This window comes from Cetorhinus maximus, chromosome 21 (assembly GCF_964194155.1).
Source record: "Cetorhinus maximus chromosome 21, sCetMax3.hap1.1, whole genome shotgun sequence".
Lineage (NCBI taxonomy): Eukaryota > Metazoa > Chordata > Chondrichthyes > Lamniformes > Cetorhinidae > Cetorhinus > Cetorhinus maximus.
The window spans coordinates 32,799,134-32,819,994 of record NC_135899.1 but is presented as its reverse complement, the minus strand read 5'-3'; the positions used below and the strand labels follow the sequence as shown (position 1 = coordinate 32,819,994).

The 20,861-nt window shown below is 44.0% G+C and overlaps 1 protein-coding gene across 1 annotated transcript in view; it reads right to left on the bottom strand.

Annotated features, from left to right (window-relative positions):
- Nucleotides 1–757: 757 nt before the first annotated feature.
- The window catches only part of LOC144695270 (H-2 class II histocompatibility antigen, A-U alpha chain-like), a 31,922-nt gene continuing 11,818 nt past the window's right edge, over nucleotides 758–20,861 (bottom strand). The window contains exons 3-5 of the mRNA XM_078566185.1: nucleotides 8,855–9,136; nucleotides 5,305–5,452; nucleotides 758–1,051 (exon numbers count right to left, since the gene is read on the bottom strand). Of these exons, the coding sequence (XP_078422311.1) occupies nucleotides 5,307–5,452; nucleotides 8,855–9,136 (428 nt within the window). The 3' untranslated portion in view covers nucleotides 758–1,051; nucleotides 5,305–5,306. The remainder of the gene's footprint in view (nucleotides 1,052–5,304; nucleotides 5,453–8,854; nucleotides 9,137–20,861) is intronic.

Below are 20,861 nucleotides of genomic sequence, written 5' to 3'. Positions count from 1 at the left end.
TGTTCTATCCCCTGGTCCCACAAGGAAAGCTTCGGCTTTCCCAGTCATATACTCCGCCTCCTTTCTGATCACAACTCTGTTGTAAGGTGTTGAGCGTAGTTTGGTAGGTCTTATTAAGTTATTCATAGTTTTTGGTAGTTTTAACAGTAAGTATTTATTAACTACTAGAAACTATATGCACAGGTACAGTAAAGGTCCAAGCTAGAAACTGTTTCCATGCTTGCTTCTACACAAGGCTCTGTCCAACATTACGCTGACTCCTAGGTGTGGGTCATTTATTCTCTCACATCACTTTGTGGACAGACCTGTACTCAGTTCCACATTAACTCTTTATTTGCCAGACATTTATACTACAAAGTCCCTCCCAAAACTGCCTCCTTGTGACTTACTTGAGGGCTGGATATCTCTGGTGCCAGCCAATGGCCTCGTGATAGTCTTCATTCCATTTCTCACTGGTTTTGGGGGATGTGCAAATGAGGCCTGTGAGTTAAAGGCTACTGGGCTTCATGCTGCTGAGGTTAACAGGCAGGAGTGGGGGGGATAGGTTTGTTACTCACTTCATCCCCACCAGCTGGGTTTCCACTCTGAGTTAACATTGGGACCTGAGTGACAAGGAGCTCCATTATTATCCAGCAGGACTTTGTCATCCTGCAAAGTCCGTTAAACAGGATTGTACAGAACATTGCAGTGAACTGATTATTGGGACTAGATGGTGAAAGTACGACTATAACAAAAAAAATACAAGTACAAGTATATTTTTTACAACTTTGTACAAGCTTTAATGAAATCTGCGACACCACAAACATTTTAACGTAATGACATTGTTCATGTGGAGATATTTCTAACAAATTAGTCTATCTTTGAAAATTATTTTAAAAATGATCATGAATTCTGAAGACATAATTGTATTAAGAATAACTCAATGCTCCATGAGTTCAGAAATTAGTTTCAATTTCCTGCAGCTTCACAAGAAGTGATGAGAGGACATAGTGCAGAGGTGAGAGGACACAGTGCAACAGTGACGGGTTCATGGTGTGGCTAATCCTTCCATCTAAGTTGAAAAGAAAGTCATCACAAATACATCAAAAGCTGGGTACATTGACTTCTTATCTTATTACCTGCACAATCCTCCCATCAGTAACTTGGGCTTATTCTGGAATATGTATACGATATGAATGTAAATAAATAACATTGATGAAATCTATCTGAGCAGCTTCACCACATGCAAAGGGCAAAACCACTACCTGTTATAATATCATGATGGACAGGATTAGAATCAGTGATCCAACTCTGACAAACTAGACTGAGGTTTACTAGCTTGGGAGAGGTGTGACCTGCTCGAGTACAGCCAACCACACCAATTAACAGATTATTCAAAATTGTAAATGTTCTACTTCAGCACTTCTGGTACATGCTGTGTGTATGTCAGGGAATGGCACACACCAAACTCATGATCCAGTATCCATTAAATGTCACAGATAGAAAATCTAAGTCAGAGGGTTCATAATTTTGCAATGTGTGCTCCTGGCACGTAGAAGTTCTTCCCTTAATAAATGTTTAAACATTCAGATTGTTAGGAATTAGAGGTAGTTTAAGTAAGTTATATTTGTATTTGCGGGTGTTAGGAATAAAGTTTGACTTGTATTTCTGTATTGGTATGGTAAAGGGAGAACTTGAGTTTTAGTTTTACTTTAAGAGATGTCTGCATTTTAATAAGGTTTAAGACTCTTGAAGGGGAGTTAAAACAAACACAAGGTAGAAAAAACTGCTGTTGTGGAAGGCGTCTGTGAGAAAGCGTCGTTTGAGGAAAGATTCCAAAACGAGTTCTTCAAGAGTGGAGATTGGAAACCCCCATGAGAAAGACAGAATTCAGTGAAGCCGGTTGTCTCACGGTGTGACAAGCGTCTGGGCGGGGGCAGGGGCGGGGGTGGTGCGCGGGAGTGGAGTTTATGAGAGATACATAGCATCTGAAGAAGAGTCATACGGACTCGAAACATTAACTCTGTTTCTCTCTCCACAGATGCTGACAGGCCAGCTGAGTTTTTCCAGCATTTTCTGTTTTTATTTCAGGTTTCCAGCATGCACAGTATTTTTTTTAATTATCCGTAGCATCTCTTTGGGTGGCATCTATCACTTGGTTTCAGGGTGTGGTATGTATTGGTTTACCTGGACTTTGTACTTAGTGTGGACATTAGAGTATAAGATAGCTTTTATAACTTGTGTTATCCTCACAAATCTGTATATATCTGTAAAGGTACAGTTGTGGGTGAAGGAGTGTTGTAATATAGTTCATCTTTTCTGGTTTAATAAATGTTTTTTTTGTTAAAAGTTCATCAGCTGACTCCGGTGACTCTGTTCAGTAGCCGCTCTCCACATATCTAAACAAAAAATAAAAGTTATGATCTATTAAGCCAGGCTCCACCCTGGGATAAGGCTTGTTCAGTAGTAACATCAGCTGGGATCATAACAAGATGAAGAACCAAAGGCAACAGTGCAGGCAGAACCAAGACAGTAAAGAATAAAGACAAGAAAAATCAGAATAAAATAAATTAATTCATCAATGGTACATGAGGGTGTTAAAACATGAGAATTGGGCTGTAAGAAAGAGCTTGTATTTAAATAGCATGTTACATGACAACAAAAAACAGTTAAAAGTTAGAGGTTAAAGCTGAGAAAGTGACTATTGAAATAACAGCTTCACATGGGAGCAAAAAGCAAAATACTGAGGATGCTGGAAATCTGAAACAAAAACAGAAAATGCTGGAAAAATACTCTGTAGAGTCATACGGACTTGAAACGTAAACTCTGTTCCTCTCTTCACAGATGCCGTTAGACCTGCTGAGCTTTTCCAGCATTTTCTGTTTTTGTTTCACATGGGAGCAGTTTCAAATCATGGATAAACTTGAGTTTTATGGCACAAAAGATGTTTTTTGTTTCAATGCAGCTTTACTAAAGGAGGAAATAAGGCCAAGAATGGCAACTGATGAAGAATTGATGGTGGAATCATCTATGGAGGAGGGGGAATGTGTTTGTTGGAATTGCAAGAGACAGAAAGAAAATAAGTCCTGAAGAATTGAAAATGAGATTTTTATTGCTCCATCTAAAGGTATTGGCTTTATATAAACCATTACAGGAGTCTTGTGGAAATCAGACTCATTGACAAATATTTGTTGTTTTATCTGATAGGGATATTCCTGAAATAGAATTTCAATGGTCAGAGATTGACTAAGATTAAGATGACCGAAAGCTCAATATTACAGCATTCACAAGATATAGGACACAAAGTTCATTCGTGTAGCGCTGCTCAAGGCAGGCCTACCTGTAAGCTGTAGTGCAGTGTGCCATTGACTGCTTCCCATGCTGCTCATGTAGCATAAGTCAACTGGAATGGTGCAGGTTAAGTTCCTCATAAGAGACTGTTCACTAAAGTTAAAACTCATGAATTGAAGGCAAATTATTGCTCTGTTAGGAGATGCTGAGCATCAGGAGACACAGAGTAGGGGTAATGGGAATGTTCTCTTAATTGGCAGAATATGAATAGCTATGTCCCACAAAAATCTGTTTTTGGCCCTCAACTATTCACTGTATTAATTAAAGACTTAGATGATGAGATAGAAAACCACATATCCAAATTTACTGATGACACAAAAATAGGCAGCATTGTAGACAGTGTAGGTGGAAGTGTAAAATTAAAAAGCGATACTGACAGATGAGGAAAAGCTTTTTCACGTAGCAAGTGGATCTGCAATGCACTGCCTCAGGGTGTGGTGGAGGCAGGTTTAATCGAGGCATTCAAGAGGGAATTGGATTATTATCTGAAGAGGAAGAATATGAGGCTGTGGGGAGAAGGAGGGGGAGTGGCACCAGGTATATTATTTCCTCAGAGGGCCAGGTCAAGTGGCCTCTTTCTGTGCTGTAACCATTCTATGATTCTGTAAATGGGGAAAACTGTGGCAAATGGATTTCAATGTAGGAAAATGTGAGGTCATCCATTTTGGAGCTAAAAAAGGATAGTAGGAGTGCTTTCTAAATGAGGGAAAAACTAGAAACAGTGGAGGTCCAAAATGACTTGAGGACCCAGGTACAGAGACAACTAAAATGTTATGAACTGGTAGAGAAAATAATCAAAGGTGAATGGAATGCTGGTCTTTATATTTGGAGGAAAAGAATCCAAGGGGCTTTACAAAGCCCTGTTTGACCACACCTGAATGCTGGGAGCAGTTCTGGGCCCCTCACCATAGGAAGGATATATTGGCCTTGGAGGGAGGGCAGTGTAGATTGACGAGAATGATACCTGGACAGCAAGGGTTAAACTGTGAGAAGAGATTAAACAAACTCAGGTTAAATTATTTGGACTTTACAGTGTTAAGGGGTGAAGCGATCAGATAGTCAAGATATTATTGGGAACAGGTAAGGTAGATAGAGAGAAGCTATTTCACTGGCTGGGGATTCTAGGGCTAGGTGACATAGTTTACAAGTTAAAGCCAGATCTTTCAGAAGTGAAATTAAAAAACACCTCTACAACAAAGGGTGGCAGATGTTTGAAACTCTCTTCCGCATACACCAAGCTAGATCAATTTTAAATTTTAATTCTGAGATTGATAGAGTTCTGTTATCCAAAGATATTAAGGGGTACGGAGCAAAAGCCGGTGTGTGGAGTTAGGTCGCAGATAAGCCATGATCTCATTGGATGGTGGAATAGGTGCGAGGGGCTGAATGGTTGATTCCTGTTCCTAAGCAGACTGGAATTACGTATACAGTGGTGTTACTCACTGATCAAGAACGTTCTCTTGTACATATTTTAGGAATTCCTCTTCCTGCTCACCCTTCACACTGTTTCATACATTGCAACAGTGACTACACTTAAAAAAAGTGCCTTGTCAACTTTAAGTACTGACACTTTATCCAACAATTCCTCCTTATCAATTTTGAACCCTTCTAGTAACAGAGTTTCCTTCCCTGTCACCACGACCTTGGTAGTATCTGCTTTCTTGGTAAAGACAGATGCAAAGTATTTATTTAACACCAGCGTTATTGCAGTGTTATGGTATAACTGCAAAGTAATGTCAGATGGTGAAAGTGTCCTCCTCTCCCGAAGGTGCCAGCTCTCAGGTGCATCTTATCTAAGTAAGGGTTCTTCATGTGTAAAGTGTCAACAAGGGATACAACAGCCAAGCTCAATCCTGTCCATATCTGTTTATAGTTGCAGGGGTTCAGTGATGAACAATGAGGAGTAGGGGCTTTGGTTGAAACTTACTTCCAGGAATGTTAACGATTTACACAGATTATGTTCCCTGTACTTACCCCTAGATGCCGTGTTGCTGAGCTTGCAGCCTCTGTCTCTCTTTGATCAGTAAGATGATCCCTACAACAGCACTGATGATTCCCAGAGTGAGTCCCAGAGCACAGATCACTGTCCCTGCACCAGACTTTTCCTCAGGCACTTCGGGTTCTGTATAGAGAAACAGAGACAAGAAAGGAATGAGTGCCTCACAGTGAAACACAAGGTGAACATAACAGGGTGGAGAGACTACTAAACAAATTCACAATACTGGTGGAGAGTCTCACTCAACAGTCAGCTACATCAATAATTTGTATACCCACGGTCATGTCCATTACGCTATGCACTACAGTCACAGCCACACACTCAAGGATCCAAAAGTTGGGAATTACTGCTGGTGATAAATTTGTACACAATTTTGGTATGACACAGTTAGAACACCATCTGCAGAGAAAGGACATTAACATACAGGAAGAGTAGTGGAGGCTCACCAAGATGCTACCAGGGATGGGAAACTAGTTATGAGCAGGAATATGAGATACTCAGAGCAGAGAAGGCAGCTATTTGGCCCATCATACCATTGCTGGCTCTTTGAAAGAGTTATCCAATTAGTCCCACTCCCCTCCTCTTTCTCCCTAGCCCTGCAATATTTCCCCTTCAACTATTTATCCAATTCTCCTTTTCATAACTTGTGTTCAAAATATCTAACCAGCTCCTCTCTGGTTCTTTTGCTAATTATTTTAAAATTGTGCCCTGTGGTTACCAACCTCTTATCATTAGAAACAGTTTCTACATATCTAGTCTATCAAAACTTTTCATAACTATGAGCGTCTCTTAACCTTTTGTGCTCTAAGGAAAACAACCCCAGTTTCTCCAGTCTCTTCATATAATTGAAGTCCCACATCCCTGAACTCTGGTAAATCTCTGCATCCTTTCCAAGCCACTGAAATAGGAACACAGGACTTAGGAGCAGGAGTAAGCCATTCTGCCCTTTGAGCCTACTCCGTCATTCAATAGGATCATGGCTGATCTGGTTGTGATCTCAACTTCGCTTTGCCATCTGCCCCCATAACTCTTGACTCCCTTGTCAATCAAAAATCTGTCTAACTCAGTCTTCAATGCGTTCAATGACCCAGACTCCACTGCTATTGAGGGAAGAGAATTCCACGTACTAACAACCATTTGAGAGAAAAAATTTCTCCTCATCTCTGTCTTAAACAGTACATCTCTTATTCTTAAGCTGTGTCCTGATGTCTCTAGAATCACAGAATCTTTACAGTGCAGGAGGCTGCTTGGCCCATCGAGTCTGCACTGGCTCTCTGAAAGAGCATTCCACCTAGCCCCACTCCCCTGCCTTATCCCCATAACCTTCCACATTTTCCCTTTTCAGGTAGCAATACAATTCACTTTTGAATACCTTGATCGAACCTGCAGCCGCAACACATCACCTGCCCATCCTTATTACGTGTTAATTCACAGAATCACACAGTGCAGAAGAGGCCCTTCGGCCCATCGAGTCTGCACCGACACTTGACAAACACCTGACCTACCTACCTAATCCCATTTACCAGCACTTGGCCCATAGCCTTGAATGTTATGACGTGCCAAGTGCTCATCCAGGTACTTTTTAAAGGATGTGAGGCAACCCGCTCCAACACCCTCCCAGGCAGCGCATTCCAGGCCATCATCATCCTCTGGGTAAAAAAGTTTTTCCTCACATCTCCCCTAAACCTCCTGCCCCTCACCTTGAACTTGTGTCCCCTCGTGACTGAGCCTTCAACTAAGGGGAACAGCTGCTCCTTATTTACCCTGTCCATGCCCCTCATAATCTTGTACACCTCGATCAGGTCGCCCCTCAGTCTTCTCTGCTCTAACGAAAACAACCCAAGTCTAACCAACCTCTCTGCATAACTTAAATGTTTCATCCCAGGCAACATCCTGGTGAATCTCCTCTGCACCCCCTCCAGTGCAATCACATCCTTCCTATAATGTGGCGACCAGAACTGCACACAGTACTCCAGCTGTGGCCTCACCAAGGTTCTATATAACTCCAACATGACCTCCCTAATTTTGTAATCTATGCCTCGATTGATTAAGGCAAGTGTCTCATATGCCTTTTTCACCACCCCACTAACATGCCCCTCCACCTTCAGAGATCTATGGACACACACGCCAAGGTCCCTTTGTTCCTCAGAACTTCCTAGTGTCATGCCATTCATTGAATGCTTTCTTGTCAAATTACTCCTTCCAAAGTGTATCGCCTCACACTTTTCAGGGTTAAATTCCATCTGCCATCTATCTGCCCATTTGACCATCCCGTCTATATCTTCCTGTAGCCCAAGACACTCAACCTCACTATTAACCACCCGGCTAATCTTTGTGTCATTTTTTTTTTCTCAATTAATTTATTTGATAAAGGCTTCTACTAATAAGCTTTACTACTGCAAGTAAACCTTACTGCTACTAATAAAAGCTTTCAATTATGAATAAATTACCTGAGTTTAAAAGTTAATGAAAAAAAAATTCACCAACCAATCAATTACCTGTTTCCTTGTGACATCACACTTTGATTTTCTCAGGACACGGTCAGAGAAAAGAAAGGAGTGGGGAAAAGGCTGAGTCCTTGGTGGAGGAGAAGGGACCAATGGCCATATATGCTTCGTAACCTCAAAGTTGTTGGTGGTGTACAGAGAGTGAGAGAGAGAGAGAGTGAGAGAGAGAGAGAAAGAGAAAACAAGAAAACATGAGAGTGGAGGAAGCAAGAAGAATTAAGGAGAAAGCAGGCAATAAGAAAGAGATAGGGGCAAAAGAAGGCCAGAGAAAGAACACAGAGACATCAAAGGTAAAGAAGATATTATATTCACTGTCTTACTGTGGGAAACACCGTGCAAGATAGAATATATTATACATAAGGATCACTTGTTCATCAAATTTTCAATTAACTTGTTCACAGTTAAAGCCTAAAACAGGGTTTGGTGTGATAGTCTGCTTCTCAGAAACAGGGGGCGGCATTAGATAAATCTTGTTGCTCACTTTTCTGGGCTGCTCTAGACTTTATTACTGCTGAAGATGGTGTGGAGTCCCTAATTGAGTGAAAAACTCACCAATGAGAATAATCTAAACCACAAAATTGAAAGTATAAAGAACATGCAGGACAGAGAAATGTAACAGACACATAGTGCACCTGGCATGATGTTGGTTTTCATGGTATTATTCTACATATATTTTCTGCAGAACCCATGACTGGATAAGTTCAACACTGAGCAGAGATTCATTGCTGAAGATTACACAATGAACCACTTCTACTCATTCTGTGAAAGTCAACTTTTGATTTAATTACAGATGTTGAGATATTTTTGTTGGACTCTACATTGGGTTTACAATTAATGCCCTAATCACACTCGCTCAGCAACCAGTCAAACTAATTACATTTTAGTACATGGGATTCTGTTGACTTTTTAGGTGAAAAATGTAAATTGAGGCCTTTTAACAACAAGAAGTGAAGTTTGGGCATTACACAGTTGCTTGTTATAAACCAGCAATCAATTCCTGGATAATCAAATCCATACTAACCCCAGAATACAGTTGTTGGCTCCTCCAGACTCTCATGATCCACATGACAGGAATACATATCTCCTGGACTTGGGATGAAACTCAGGTATGTGAATCTCTGGGAGGAATAATCTATTTTTATATAGTACTCTGTGATGTTGACTCCATCAGTCAGTTCTTCATTGTTTCTTCTCCATTTCATAGTGATGTGTGGAGGGTGGAACCCATCAGCCAGACAGATCAGCGTGTTGGGCTGTCCCCATTCTACAGGGTCTTCAGGGTACATGGCAATCTGAGGGGCAACTGTGGACAGATAGGACACATAATATGGATACAATTAATCAAAGTGATGTAGCAGGATAAACAGAATATAATATTATAATATATTATGTAACAGGTAGGTATGCAGTGTGGAATTAGGCAATAAGTGACAATAACCAATTCCTAATCATGAGGAGGCTATCAGTTCAGATCAGAAATTAGACTATTTCAACCTGTAGTGGAAGACAAGTTAACTAAAGAAAGAGTTTACAATTATATAGCCCCTTATCTCATCCTCAAATTCTTTACAGACAATGATTTCAATCTGCTGTGTACACAGCAAGATCCTGCAAACAGCCAATGAGATGAAAGTCAAGTTCATTTGTATTCATGGCTGGGGAATAAACTTTGACTAAGACACCCGGAGAACTATCTATTCTTCTTTCAGTAGCACCATGGGACCCTTGATGACCACCTTTGAAGACAGAAGCAACCTCAGTTTAACATTACATCTGAAAGACAGCAACTCAGAATGTCTGCCCCATTTGATGCGTTAGTTGCTCTTAGAATGTGTGTGACACTTATTGTTCATCCCTAATCACCAAGATAAAATGGTGGGGTCCTTCTCCTTGAATTGCTGCAGTCCTTATGGGCAGGGCTGAGTATTAAATATTCCTGGATACAAGATGTTTGGGAAAAATAGAGAAAGAAAGGAGGAGGGGTGACAGTATTAATTAAGGAGAACAGTGCAGTGTTGGGGAGAGAGGATGTCCCAGAGGGGCCAAGGACAGAATCTATTTGGCTAGAGGTAAGGGCAAAAAAAGGCTCAATTACATTGCTCGGTGTGGTCTATAGGTCACCAACTAGAGGGAAAGATGTAGAGGAACAAGTTTGCAAGGAAATTACAGAGAGGCGCAAGAATTATAAGCTAGTTATAATGTGGATGTTAATTATCCAAATATACATTGGTGTAAAGGGCAGAGAGGGACAAGAGTGCTTAGAGCGTGTTCAGGAAAATTTTCTACAACAGTATATTTACAGTCCGACAACGAAGAAGACACTGGGTCTTGGGAATGAGGTGGGTACAAATGGATCAAGTGTCAGTAAGAGAACATTTAGGGACAGCAATCAATGTATCATAAGGTTTAGGTTGACTATGGAAAAGGACAGGGGACAATCCAGAGTAAGAATAATTAACTGGGGCAAAGCCAACTTCAATGGGGTAAGAATGGATCTGACCAAAATAAATTGGGATCAAAGGTTGGCAGGACTAACGGTAACTGAACAATGGGCTGCCTTTAAAGAGGAGATAGATCAGACAGAGTCAAGGGATATTCCCACAAAAGTCAAAGATAGGGCAAAGAAATCCAGAGCTCCCTGGATGACAAAAGAGATAGAGATTAAGATAAAGAGGGAAAAGTGTGCTGATGACTGATGTCAGGTGGCGAATACAACCGAGAACCAGGCTGAATATCATTTGGTGGGGGGGGGGGGGGTTAGTGATAAAGGAAATAAGTTAAACAAAGAGAGAATGTGAAAAGAGACTGGCAGCTAATATAAAAGGGAATCCAACAGTTATCTATAGGCATATAAATAGTAAAAGGGTGGCAAAAGGAAGAATCAGGTCAATTAATGACCAGAAAAGGGATTTCTGCATGGAGACAGGAGGTATGTGTAAGGTATTAAATGAATACTTTGCTTCTGCCTTTACAAGAAAGAAGATGCTGCACAGGTCATGATGAAAGAGGTGGTTATTCAAACAGTGGAGGAGTTTAAAATTGATAAGGTGGTGGTATTGGATAGGCCGTCTATACTTAAAAGTTGATAAGGCATCAGGACTGAATGAGATGTAAAACAGTATCCTAGGATACAGACAGTGGAAATTGCAGAGGCACTAGCCATAATTTTCCAGTCTTCCTTAGACTCAGGGGTAGAGTCAGAGGACTGGAGAATTGCAAATGTTACACCCTTATTCAAAAAAGGGTGTAAAGACAAGCCCAGCAGCTACTTGCCAAGTAGCTTAACCGCGGTGGTGCGGAAGCTTCTAGAAATAATTCGGGACAAAATTAATAGTCATTTGGGAAAATGTGGGTTAATTAAGGAAAGCCAGCATGGATTTGTTAGGGGAAAATCACATTTAACTAAGTTGCTTAAATCTTTTGATGAGGTAACAGAGAGGATTGATGAGGGTAATGCTGTTAATGTGGTGTACATGGACTTCCATAAGGCATTTGATAATGTATCGCACAACAGACTTGTGACAAAGTCAGAGCTCATGGAATAAAATGGACAAACCAACAGGATATGAAATTGGCTCAATGACAGGAAACAGAGAGTAGTGGTTAATGGATGTTTTCAGACTCAAGAAAGGTTTGTAGTGGAGTTCTTCAGGGGTCAGTGCTGGTACCCTTGCTCTATCTGATGTATATTAATGACCTTGACCTTGGTATACAGGGCACAATGTCAAAGACTGTGGATGATATGAAACTCGGAAGCATTGTGAACTGTGAGGATAGTGTAGAATTTCATAGACAGGTTGGTGGAATGGGCGGACAAGTGGCAGATGAAGTTCAGTACAGAGGAGTATGAAGTGATTTATTTTTGGTAGGAAGAAAGCAGAGAGACAATCTAAAATAAAGAATAAAGGGGGTGCAGGCGCAGAGGGACCTGGCTGTACATGTGCAAAATCATTGAAGGTGGCAGGACAGGTTGAGAGAGCGGTTAATAAAGTATATGGTGTCCTGGGCTTTATCAATAGGGGCATAGAGTACAAAAGCAAGGAAGTTATGTTAAACCTGTATAAAACACTGGTTCAGCCTCTACTGGAGTATTGTGTACAGTTCTGGGCACTACAATGTAGGAAAAATGTGAAGGCATTAGAGAGGGTGCAGAAAAAATTCACAAGAATGGTTCCAGAGTGAGAAACTTTAGAAAGATTGGAGAATTTGGGACTGTTCTCCTTGGAGAAGAGGAGGTTGAGAGGAGATTTGATAGAGATATTTAAAACCATGAGGAGTCTGGACAGGGTAGATAGGGAAAAACTATTCCCATTGGTGGAAAGATCAAGAATCAGAGGGAACAGATTTAAGGTAATTGACAAAAGAAGAAATGGCAACATGAGGAGAAACTTCTTCATGCAGAGAGTAGTTAGGATCTGGAATGTACTGCCTGAGATTGTGGTGGCGTCAAGCTCAATCAAGGAATTCAAGAAGGAATTGGATCATTACTGAAAAGGAAAATTATGCAGTGCTACAGGGAAAGGACGGCACAGCCGGGGATGAAGTGATGGGCCAAATGGCCCCTTCCTGCGCTTTAACAATTCTGTAATGCTGCTCCCACAGTTCTGTTAGCTAAGAAATTCCAGGATATTTATCAGTGATGATGATGAAAGGCAATAGATGTCTAATCAGGATAATGTGTCACTTGGAGGATAACTTGGAGATTGTGTTGTTCTCATACATTGGGCAGAATCTTCTGTTTTGGAGTCTACGTTTGGTGGCTGGAGCAGAAGTGGGAGTGATTTCTGCTAGGGGTGGCGGAATGGCTGAACATGCGTGATCTTGCATTGCTCTTCTCATTATCTATGCATCTGTGCAGAGCTCAGCGAATCTTGTAGCAGGGTTGGGCAGGAAGTGGCAGTCCCACCATTACCTCATCAAGCTCCCCCTCCAAATTACCTCATGGGGTCGATGGTCTGGGCACCATACTTAAAAGGCACTCCAACAGCCTGCATTACCCCTTCCACCTTTGCCCAGCCACTGCTGCACCCTTCTTCATTAACTCTTCTTCCCTCCTTCCTGCACTGCCACCACCAGATCTCAAGCATAGGCTGCCATTTACAGACACTCTCCAAAGAAGACAATGTAGCACCAACTCACCATTAATCATGGAAGAAGTCAATTTTGTCAGGCGCATGCCACATGTATACAGTTGCAAAAGTGAACATTTTAATTTCTCACTGGTGGGGAACTTAACTTGAAGGGGATCTTAATTCCAGCAAGCTGGCCTTTTATTGAGCATGTATGACATGCTAATACATGCAAAAGGGCTTCCCGACATTGTTCGCTGGGAAGCTCGACCCACCTTTGAAGTCCCGAGAACAGAATTCCTAAAGTTCACCCTGACATCAGAAAACTAAATTTTGGCCTCACATCAAATTAAGGCCCCCCGGCTGCCAAGCTTCCCACTGCTGGTGGGACCAGAAGATTCTGCCCATTGTTCCTCTTGATTTCTCAATGGTGGAGGTTACCAAGGAGGGAGGTGCTGCTAAAGTAACCTTGGCGATTTGCTGCAACGTCAACTTAAATTTTATACTTAATTCTCTATGTGGGACTTGAACCATAAACTTTCTGATTCAAGGGCAAGAGTCTTACCAAGTGAATCAATCTGACATCAGTTCATTAAAAAATTGTGTTTAGCATGAATCTGTAACATCTTTCATGCAGCTATGGAACCAAAAATCTTGAATGGCTCAAATAACTATGAAGTGTTACGGTAATTAAACATAATTGATAAATGGGAGAAAGAAAGAGGAGGTTAGGCTGAGGAGGCTCATGTGGAGTGTAAACTTTGGATGGACTCATCAGTCCTAATGGTCTGTTTCTGTGCTGTAAAAACTGTTTGGAAAGCACGTGTCTGCTGCCCTTGTTCTTCTAGGTGGTAGCGGTTTGATTTGGAAAGTGCTGTCTTAGGAGCCTTGGTGAGTTGCTGCACTGCATCGTGTAGATGGTAAACATTGCTTCCATTGTGTGTCGGTGGTGGAGGGAGTGAATGTTGAAGGTGGTGTATGAGCTGCCAATCAAGCAGGCTCATTTGGGTGGGATGGTGTTGAGCTTCATGAGTGTTATTGGAGCTGCACTTATCCAGGCAAGAGTGTTCCATCACACTCCTGACTTGGGCTTGAAGATTGTGGACAGGCTTTGGGGAGGCAGGAGGTGAGTTACTCACTGCACGATTCCTAGCCTCTGACCTGCTCTTGTAGTCATAGTATTTATATGGCTAGTCCAGTTCAGTTTCTGGTCAATGGTAACTCCCAGGATGTTGACAGCGAGGGATTCAGTAATGGTAATGCCATTGAATGTCAATGGGGTGATGGTTAGATGGGAGATGGTAATTGCCTGGCACTTGTCAGCCCAAGCCTGGATATTGTCCAGGTCTTGCTGCATTGAACATGGACTCTGTTATACAGTTATTTTCTAAAATAAACCTCAACCAAGTCGTGAGACAAAAAAAATGCAATCAAGGAAAACGACAGAGATTACAGGCCAGTCAGAGACATTAGTGTTTTAATTATGAAGACTAGACCTTTAATTGAGATAAGGTTTTCTAGCAAAATATAAACTTCTTTTCCTGGAAAATTGACTATAAAGGGGCTTCACATAATGGAAAGTTGCTGGAGAAAGCAAAAGATAATTTTCTGGGCAGAGGAAAATCATGGTTTAAACAAAAACTGCATGGTTTAGAGAGAGAGAGCGAGAGCGAGGTGGTGGCTCACATCTGCCACATTTTCAGGAGGATCTGGCACAGCACAGCCAGGAAGGCCATCCCTCGCCAGTGCCTCTAACGGTGACCGCCACACAACTTTTTTGTGAGTGGCTCACTCCATGGATCCACTGGAGATCTCTGTGGAATATCGCAATCCTTCACTCAAACACATAAGGGAGGTCACTGAAGCCCTATGCAGCAAGGCACATAATTATGTCCAGTTCTTCCTGAATGAAGCCAGCCAGGCTGTCAGAGAAGTGGGATTTGAAGCGATCTCCAGATTCCCACAGATGTAGGGTGCCATCGATTGCACTCATGTGACCTTAAGAGCTCCCTGACAGGAGCCAGTAAGATTCATGAATGGAAAAGGCTTCTATTCTCTCAACATGCAGCTGCCAACAAAAGCAGATTATGCAAGTCTGTGCGAGGTACCCTGGGAGCTCCCATGGCTCTTATATCGAGTCACTCGCAGGTGCCAGAGATCTTCGAGGGTCCTCAGCACATTCATGGTTGGCTCCTCGGTGATAAAGGCTACCAGCAAAAGACATGGCTAATGACGTCCATTTGGCAGCCAGAAAATGCTTCAGAGGAGAGGTACAATACAGGTCATTCCTGGGCACACTCCATGGTTGAGCAGACCATTGGCATGCTGAAGATACATTTCCAATGTCTGGACCGGTCAGGCAGTGCTCTCCAGTACTCTCCCCAGAGGGTGTACCCTATCATCGTGGTTTTCTCACTCTACACAACCTGGCACTCCAAAGGGGGAATGAGTTGCCGGATGGAGAGATGGAGGAGCTGCACCTCTTCTCTGATGAGGAGGAAGTCAAGGAGGGCTGAGCTTGATGAGGATGTTGAGGCCCCGGAGATGATGCCATAGTATGAGCCAGATGTGTCCGTGAGATCCTTATAGCCACAAGGTTCCAGGATGATGAAAATGAATAGCTCAAATGATCTTCTTTCGCCTGTGCCCTCCCCATGCAAGCTCGACATTGAGATGCTGAGGATAGAAAAGGATGTGTCAATGAAAGTCATCACTCTCAGAAAGTGTAGTCACAATCTTGTGTCACAATGGCCTCATCCTCGGAAGGCTAGACAGCCGATGGAGCAGGTGGCCATTCTGTTAATGGGATAAGAACTCCGCCAGAGCAAAGTGTGAAGAAATTAGACATGGGGCAGTCTTTTCAAGCATCGCTTTTCACTGCCTATGGCAGCCTTCAAGAGGCAGGAGAAGCACTGCAAACCTCAGTGCACTCATGGAGCATTGCAATGCACCTCAAGGAGGACAATTATCAATCACTGGTTCTCACGTTAACATCTGAGGTCTGATTTGAATCCAGACTGCAGCATCTCTCCACAGGCCATCCCTCACACAAGAATAATGTCTGGCCTCGTCATCATAATGAGACCCCAACATGAGGTCGTTCTTTAGGATGCAGTGATCAGTCACTCTCAGTCACAGATGCGAGCCTGAAATTCAGGTCACCACTGTGTGCAAAGAGGGAAGTTCAGCAGCACCATCGTCTTGTCATTGACAAGCACTCAAGACCTAGTCTTCGGATGGGGAGCTTCCCAAGCTCCCGTGCAGCCTAGCCTTGGCATCTGTGGGCCAGAAAATACCAACATTGCATTTGGCATTAATTAGTAACTTTGTTGATGATAAAGACCTCGCATCAGATGTAGTGGAACTTTGCTCTGATCCCATTTTGAGGTCTCCGCATTTTCATTCCAGCAGTTTCAGATATACACACAGAAATCTGGGATACTGATGGCACTATCACGGTCAGATAACCATGTCGACTGCCCATCAGAGAGTTGGCTCAGGGACTCTGTCAAGCCACGCTAGCCAGACATTCAAGTCCTGAGCGGCGTCCTCCTATTTAATAGTCTGGCATTAGGAGCCTAGACAGACCTTGCATAGTCGCTGCCGTCTAGCAGACATTTTAAGAGTCACCAAGTGATAACTAGGTCCATATCTCTGCATCATGCAGGTGGAGAATGGGAACTACTACAGGGGTGATGTCTAGCTGTACACGCGGTCATGACATTATGCTTCAGGCTGCTATGAACAGCTAAGGGTTCCCAACTATTACTTGAAATGTTACCCACACCCAAGCCTGACAGGCAATACATGGAGTCCATTGAAGTGTACTGTGCACCAAGTGAGAATGACTCCAATGTGGGTCACCATTAAAACCTAAAACATCCACAGAGATCAGACTTTAGTGCAGCAGCATCAGGAGAATAAGGAAAATTGCAAACTCTATACTCATGAGACCACATGATATGATCCTCAGACACAAGTCTAAGATATGCATTACCCAACCACCATGTTGATACAGCAAAAGGCTTTGTTCATGTCACTGCTGTGGACAGAAACGTGGCTCACTGTACTAAGACTGTGTGAAACATTGTAGGCCTGAGAGACATGATGTGAGATAAATGAGGGCAGGGGTAGGGGACATCTGTTACATTTGTATGATCTTAGAGCATTGTGTCTGATAGAAAAGCCATACACTAAATTAAAATTTCTGACAAGCAAAATATATTCACAGATGTGCAAAGTGTATACAGTGATTGAACACCCATGCCACCATTGTGCTCTCAGTATTTATTAATTTTTCTTAACCTATTGCTAGACCTTGGTGCTTCCCCGACATCCACAGCAGAGGTGGAGGCAGCCTTATGACTGTTACGCCCTGTTGTCTGTGATGAACTTGGCGGTGTCCTCTGGAGGCCCAAGGCCTGGGGGGCCCCGGCCCGCTTTGGTTCTACTGCTGTGGGGCAGATGTCTCCTCGGCCTGAGCAGCTGTAGTTGCTGGGGTCACAGGCAGAGGGGCTTTGGAGAGGCTGGACAGCCCAGGAGCATCCTGCGTGGATTGCCCAGGGGTGTCCAGCTGACTCTCCTCCTCCCTGTGGGCGTTGGAGGCCCCTCCCTGACTCCTTGACAAGTGCCCTGTCTCCCTCTCACATAGCCACTAATGGATCCACTCATGGCTACAGCGATGGTGTGCAGGCCCGAGGGCATATCCAGCACAAACTACTGCACCAAGGTCTTCATGACAGTCACCACAGTCTCAAAAGTTACCTCGATGCTCTGGCATTTTTTTTTATTCATTCACAGGATATAGGCTTCGCTGGCTGGGCCAGCATTTATTGCCCATCCCAAATTGCCCTTGAGAAGGTGGTGGTGAGCTGCCTTCTCGAACCGCTGTAGTCCATGTGGTGTAGGTACACCCACAGTGCTGTTAGGAAGGGAGTTCCAGGATTTTGACCCAGCAACAGTGAAGGAACGGCGATATATTTCCAAGTCAGGATGGTGAGTGACTTGGAGGGGAACTTACATGTGTCTGTTGCCCTTGTCCTTCTAGATGATAGTGGTCATGGGCTTGGAAGGTGCTGCCTAAGGAGCCTTGGTGAATTCCTGCAGTGCTTCTTGTAGATGGTGCACACTGCTGCTACTGTGTGTTGGTGGTAGAGGGAGTGAATGTTTGTGGATGTGGTGCCAGTCAAAAGGACTGCTTTGTCCTGGACGGTGTCCAGCTTCTTCAGTGTTGTTGGAGCTGCACTCATCCAGGCAAGTGGGGAGGATTCCATCACATTCCTGACTTGTGCCTTGTAGATGTGGACAGGCTTTGTCAGGAGGTGAGTTACTCATCGCACGATTCCTAGCCTCTGACCTGCTCTTGTAGCTACAGTATTTATATGGCTAGTCTAGTTCAGTTTCTGATCAATGGTAACCCATGTTGATAGTGGGGGATTCAGTGGTGGTAATGCCATTGAACATCAAGGGGAGATGGTTAGATTCTCTCTTGTTGGAGATGGTCATTGCCTGGCACTTGTGTGGCGTGAATGTCACTTGCCACTTGTCAGCCCAAGCCTGGATATTATCCAGGTCTTGCTGCATTTGAACATGGACTGCTTCAGTATCTGAGGAGTCGCAAATGGTGCTGAACATTGTGCAATCATCAGCGAACATCCCCACTTCTGACCTTATGATGGAGGGAAGGTCATTGATGAAGCAGCTGAAGATGGTTGGGCCTAGGACACTACCCTGAGGAACTCCTGCAGTGATGTCCTGGAGCTGAGATGACTGACTTCCAACAACCACAGCCATCTTCCTTTGTGCTAGGTGTGACTCTAACCAGTGGGGAGTTTTCCCCCTGATTCCCATTGACTCGAGTTTTGCTAGGGCTCCTTGATGCCACACTCGGTCAAATGCTGCCTTGATGTCAAAGGTAGTCACTCTCACTTCACCTCGGGAGTTCAGCTCTTTTATCCATGTTTGAACCAAGGCTGTAACAAGGTCAGGAGCTGAGTGTCCCTGGCAGTACCCAAAATGGGCGTCAGTGAGCAGGTTATTGTGAAGCAAGTGCCGCTTGCTAGCACTGTTGATGACCCCTTCCATCACTTTACTGATGATCGAGAGTAGACTGATGGGGCAGTAATTGGCCAGGTTGGATTTGTCCTGCTTTTTGTGTACAGGACATACCTGGGCAATTTTCCACATAGCCGGGTAGATGCCAGCGCTGCAGCTGTACTAGAACAGCTTGGCTAGGGGCACAGCAAGTTCTGGAGCCCAAGTCTTCAGTACTATTGCCGCAATGTTGTCAGGGCCCATAGCCTTTGCAATATCCAATGCCTTCAGCTATTTCTTGGTATCACGTGGAGTGAATCAAATTCGCTGAAGACTGGCTCTGTGATGCTGGGGACCCCCGGAGGAGGCCGAGATGGATCATCCATTGGCACTTCTGGCTGAAGATTGTAGCAAATGCTTCAGCCTTGTCTTTTCACTGATGTGCTGGGCTCCTCCATCATTGAGGACGGGGATATTTCTGGAGCCTCCTCCTCCAGTGAGTTGTTTAATTGTCCACCACCATTCACGGCTCGATGTGGCAGGACTTCAGAGCTTAGATCTGACCCGTTGGTTGTGCGATTGCTTGGCTCTGTCTATCACTTGCTGCTTATGCTGTTTAGCATGCAAGTAGTCCTGTTTTATAGGTTCAACAGGTTGACAACTCATTTCTAGGTATGCCTGCTGCTGCACCTGGCATGCCCTCCTGCACTCTTCATTGAACCAGGGTTAATTGCCCTGGCTTGATGGTAATGGTAGAGTGGGGGATAGGCCGGGCCATGAGGTTACAGGTTGTGTTCGAGTACAATTCTGCTGGTTTTGATGGCCCACAGCGCCTCATGGATGCCCAGTCTTGAGTTGCTAGATCTGTTCGAAATCTGTCCCATTTAGCACCGTAGTAGTGCCACACAACACGATGGAGGGTATCCTCAATGTGAGGCGGGACTTCATCTCCACAAGGACTGTGCGCTGGTCACTCCTACCGATGCTGTCATAGACAGATGCATCTGCGGCTGGAAGGTTGGTGAGGATGAGGTCACCATGTTTTTCGCTCTTGTTGGCTCCCTCACCACCTGCCGTAGACTCAGTCTAGCAGCTATGTCCTTTAGGACTCGGCCAGCTTGGTCAGTAGTGGTGCTACCGAGCCACTCTTGGTGATGGACATTGAAGTCCCCCAACCAGAGAACATTCTGCGCCCTTGCCACCCTCAGTGCTTCCTCCAAGTGATGTTCAACATAGAGGAGCACCGATTCATCAGCTGAGGGAGGGCAGGACGTGGTAATCAACAGGAGGTTTCCTTGGCCACGTTTGACCTGATGCCATGAGACTTCATGGGGGCTGGAGTTGATGTTGAGGACTCCCAGGGCAACTCCCCCCCAACTGTGCCACCACCTCTGCTGGGCCTGTCTTGCCAGTGGGACAGGACATACCCAGGGATGGTGATGGTGGACTCTGGGGGATTATCTGTAAGGTATGATTCCATGAGGATGACAATGTCAGGCTGTTGCTTGACAAGTCTGTGAGACAGCTCTCCCAATTTTGGCACTAGCCCCCAGATGTTAGTAAGGACTTTGCAGGGTTGACAGGGCTGAGATTGCAGTTGTCATTTCTGGTGCCTAGGTCGATGCCGGGTGGTCCATCTGGTTTCATTCCTTTTTTGTCGGCACATAGACATTAGACAGAATGCAGGTGGACTCCTCCATCCTCCATTCTAATCTGCTGATGGCCTCTGACAACCTGTCTGTCTTTGCAGCTCCAACATCTTTCTGAGGGCTGATTCCAGAGGCTCGTCATCGGATTCGAACTCAGCAGGAGCCTGGTCTCCAGCAGTCCTCCGAGTGTCAGAGACCTTGGCTGTCACTGCCTTTGCCTGCTGTGGACCTGATTCTGTGTTGTGTTCACCAGATGGTGACCCTGAGGCCTGCTCTG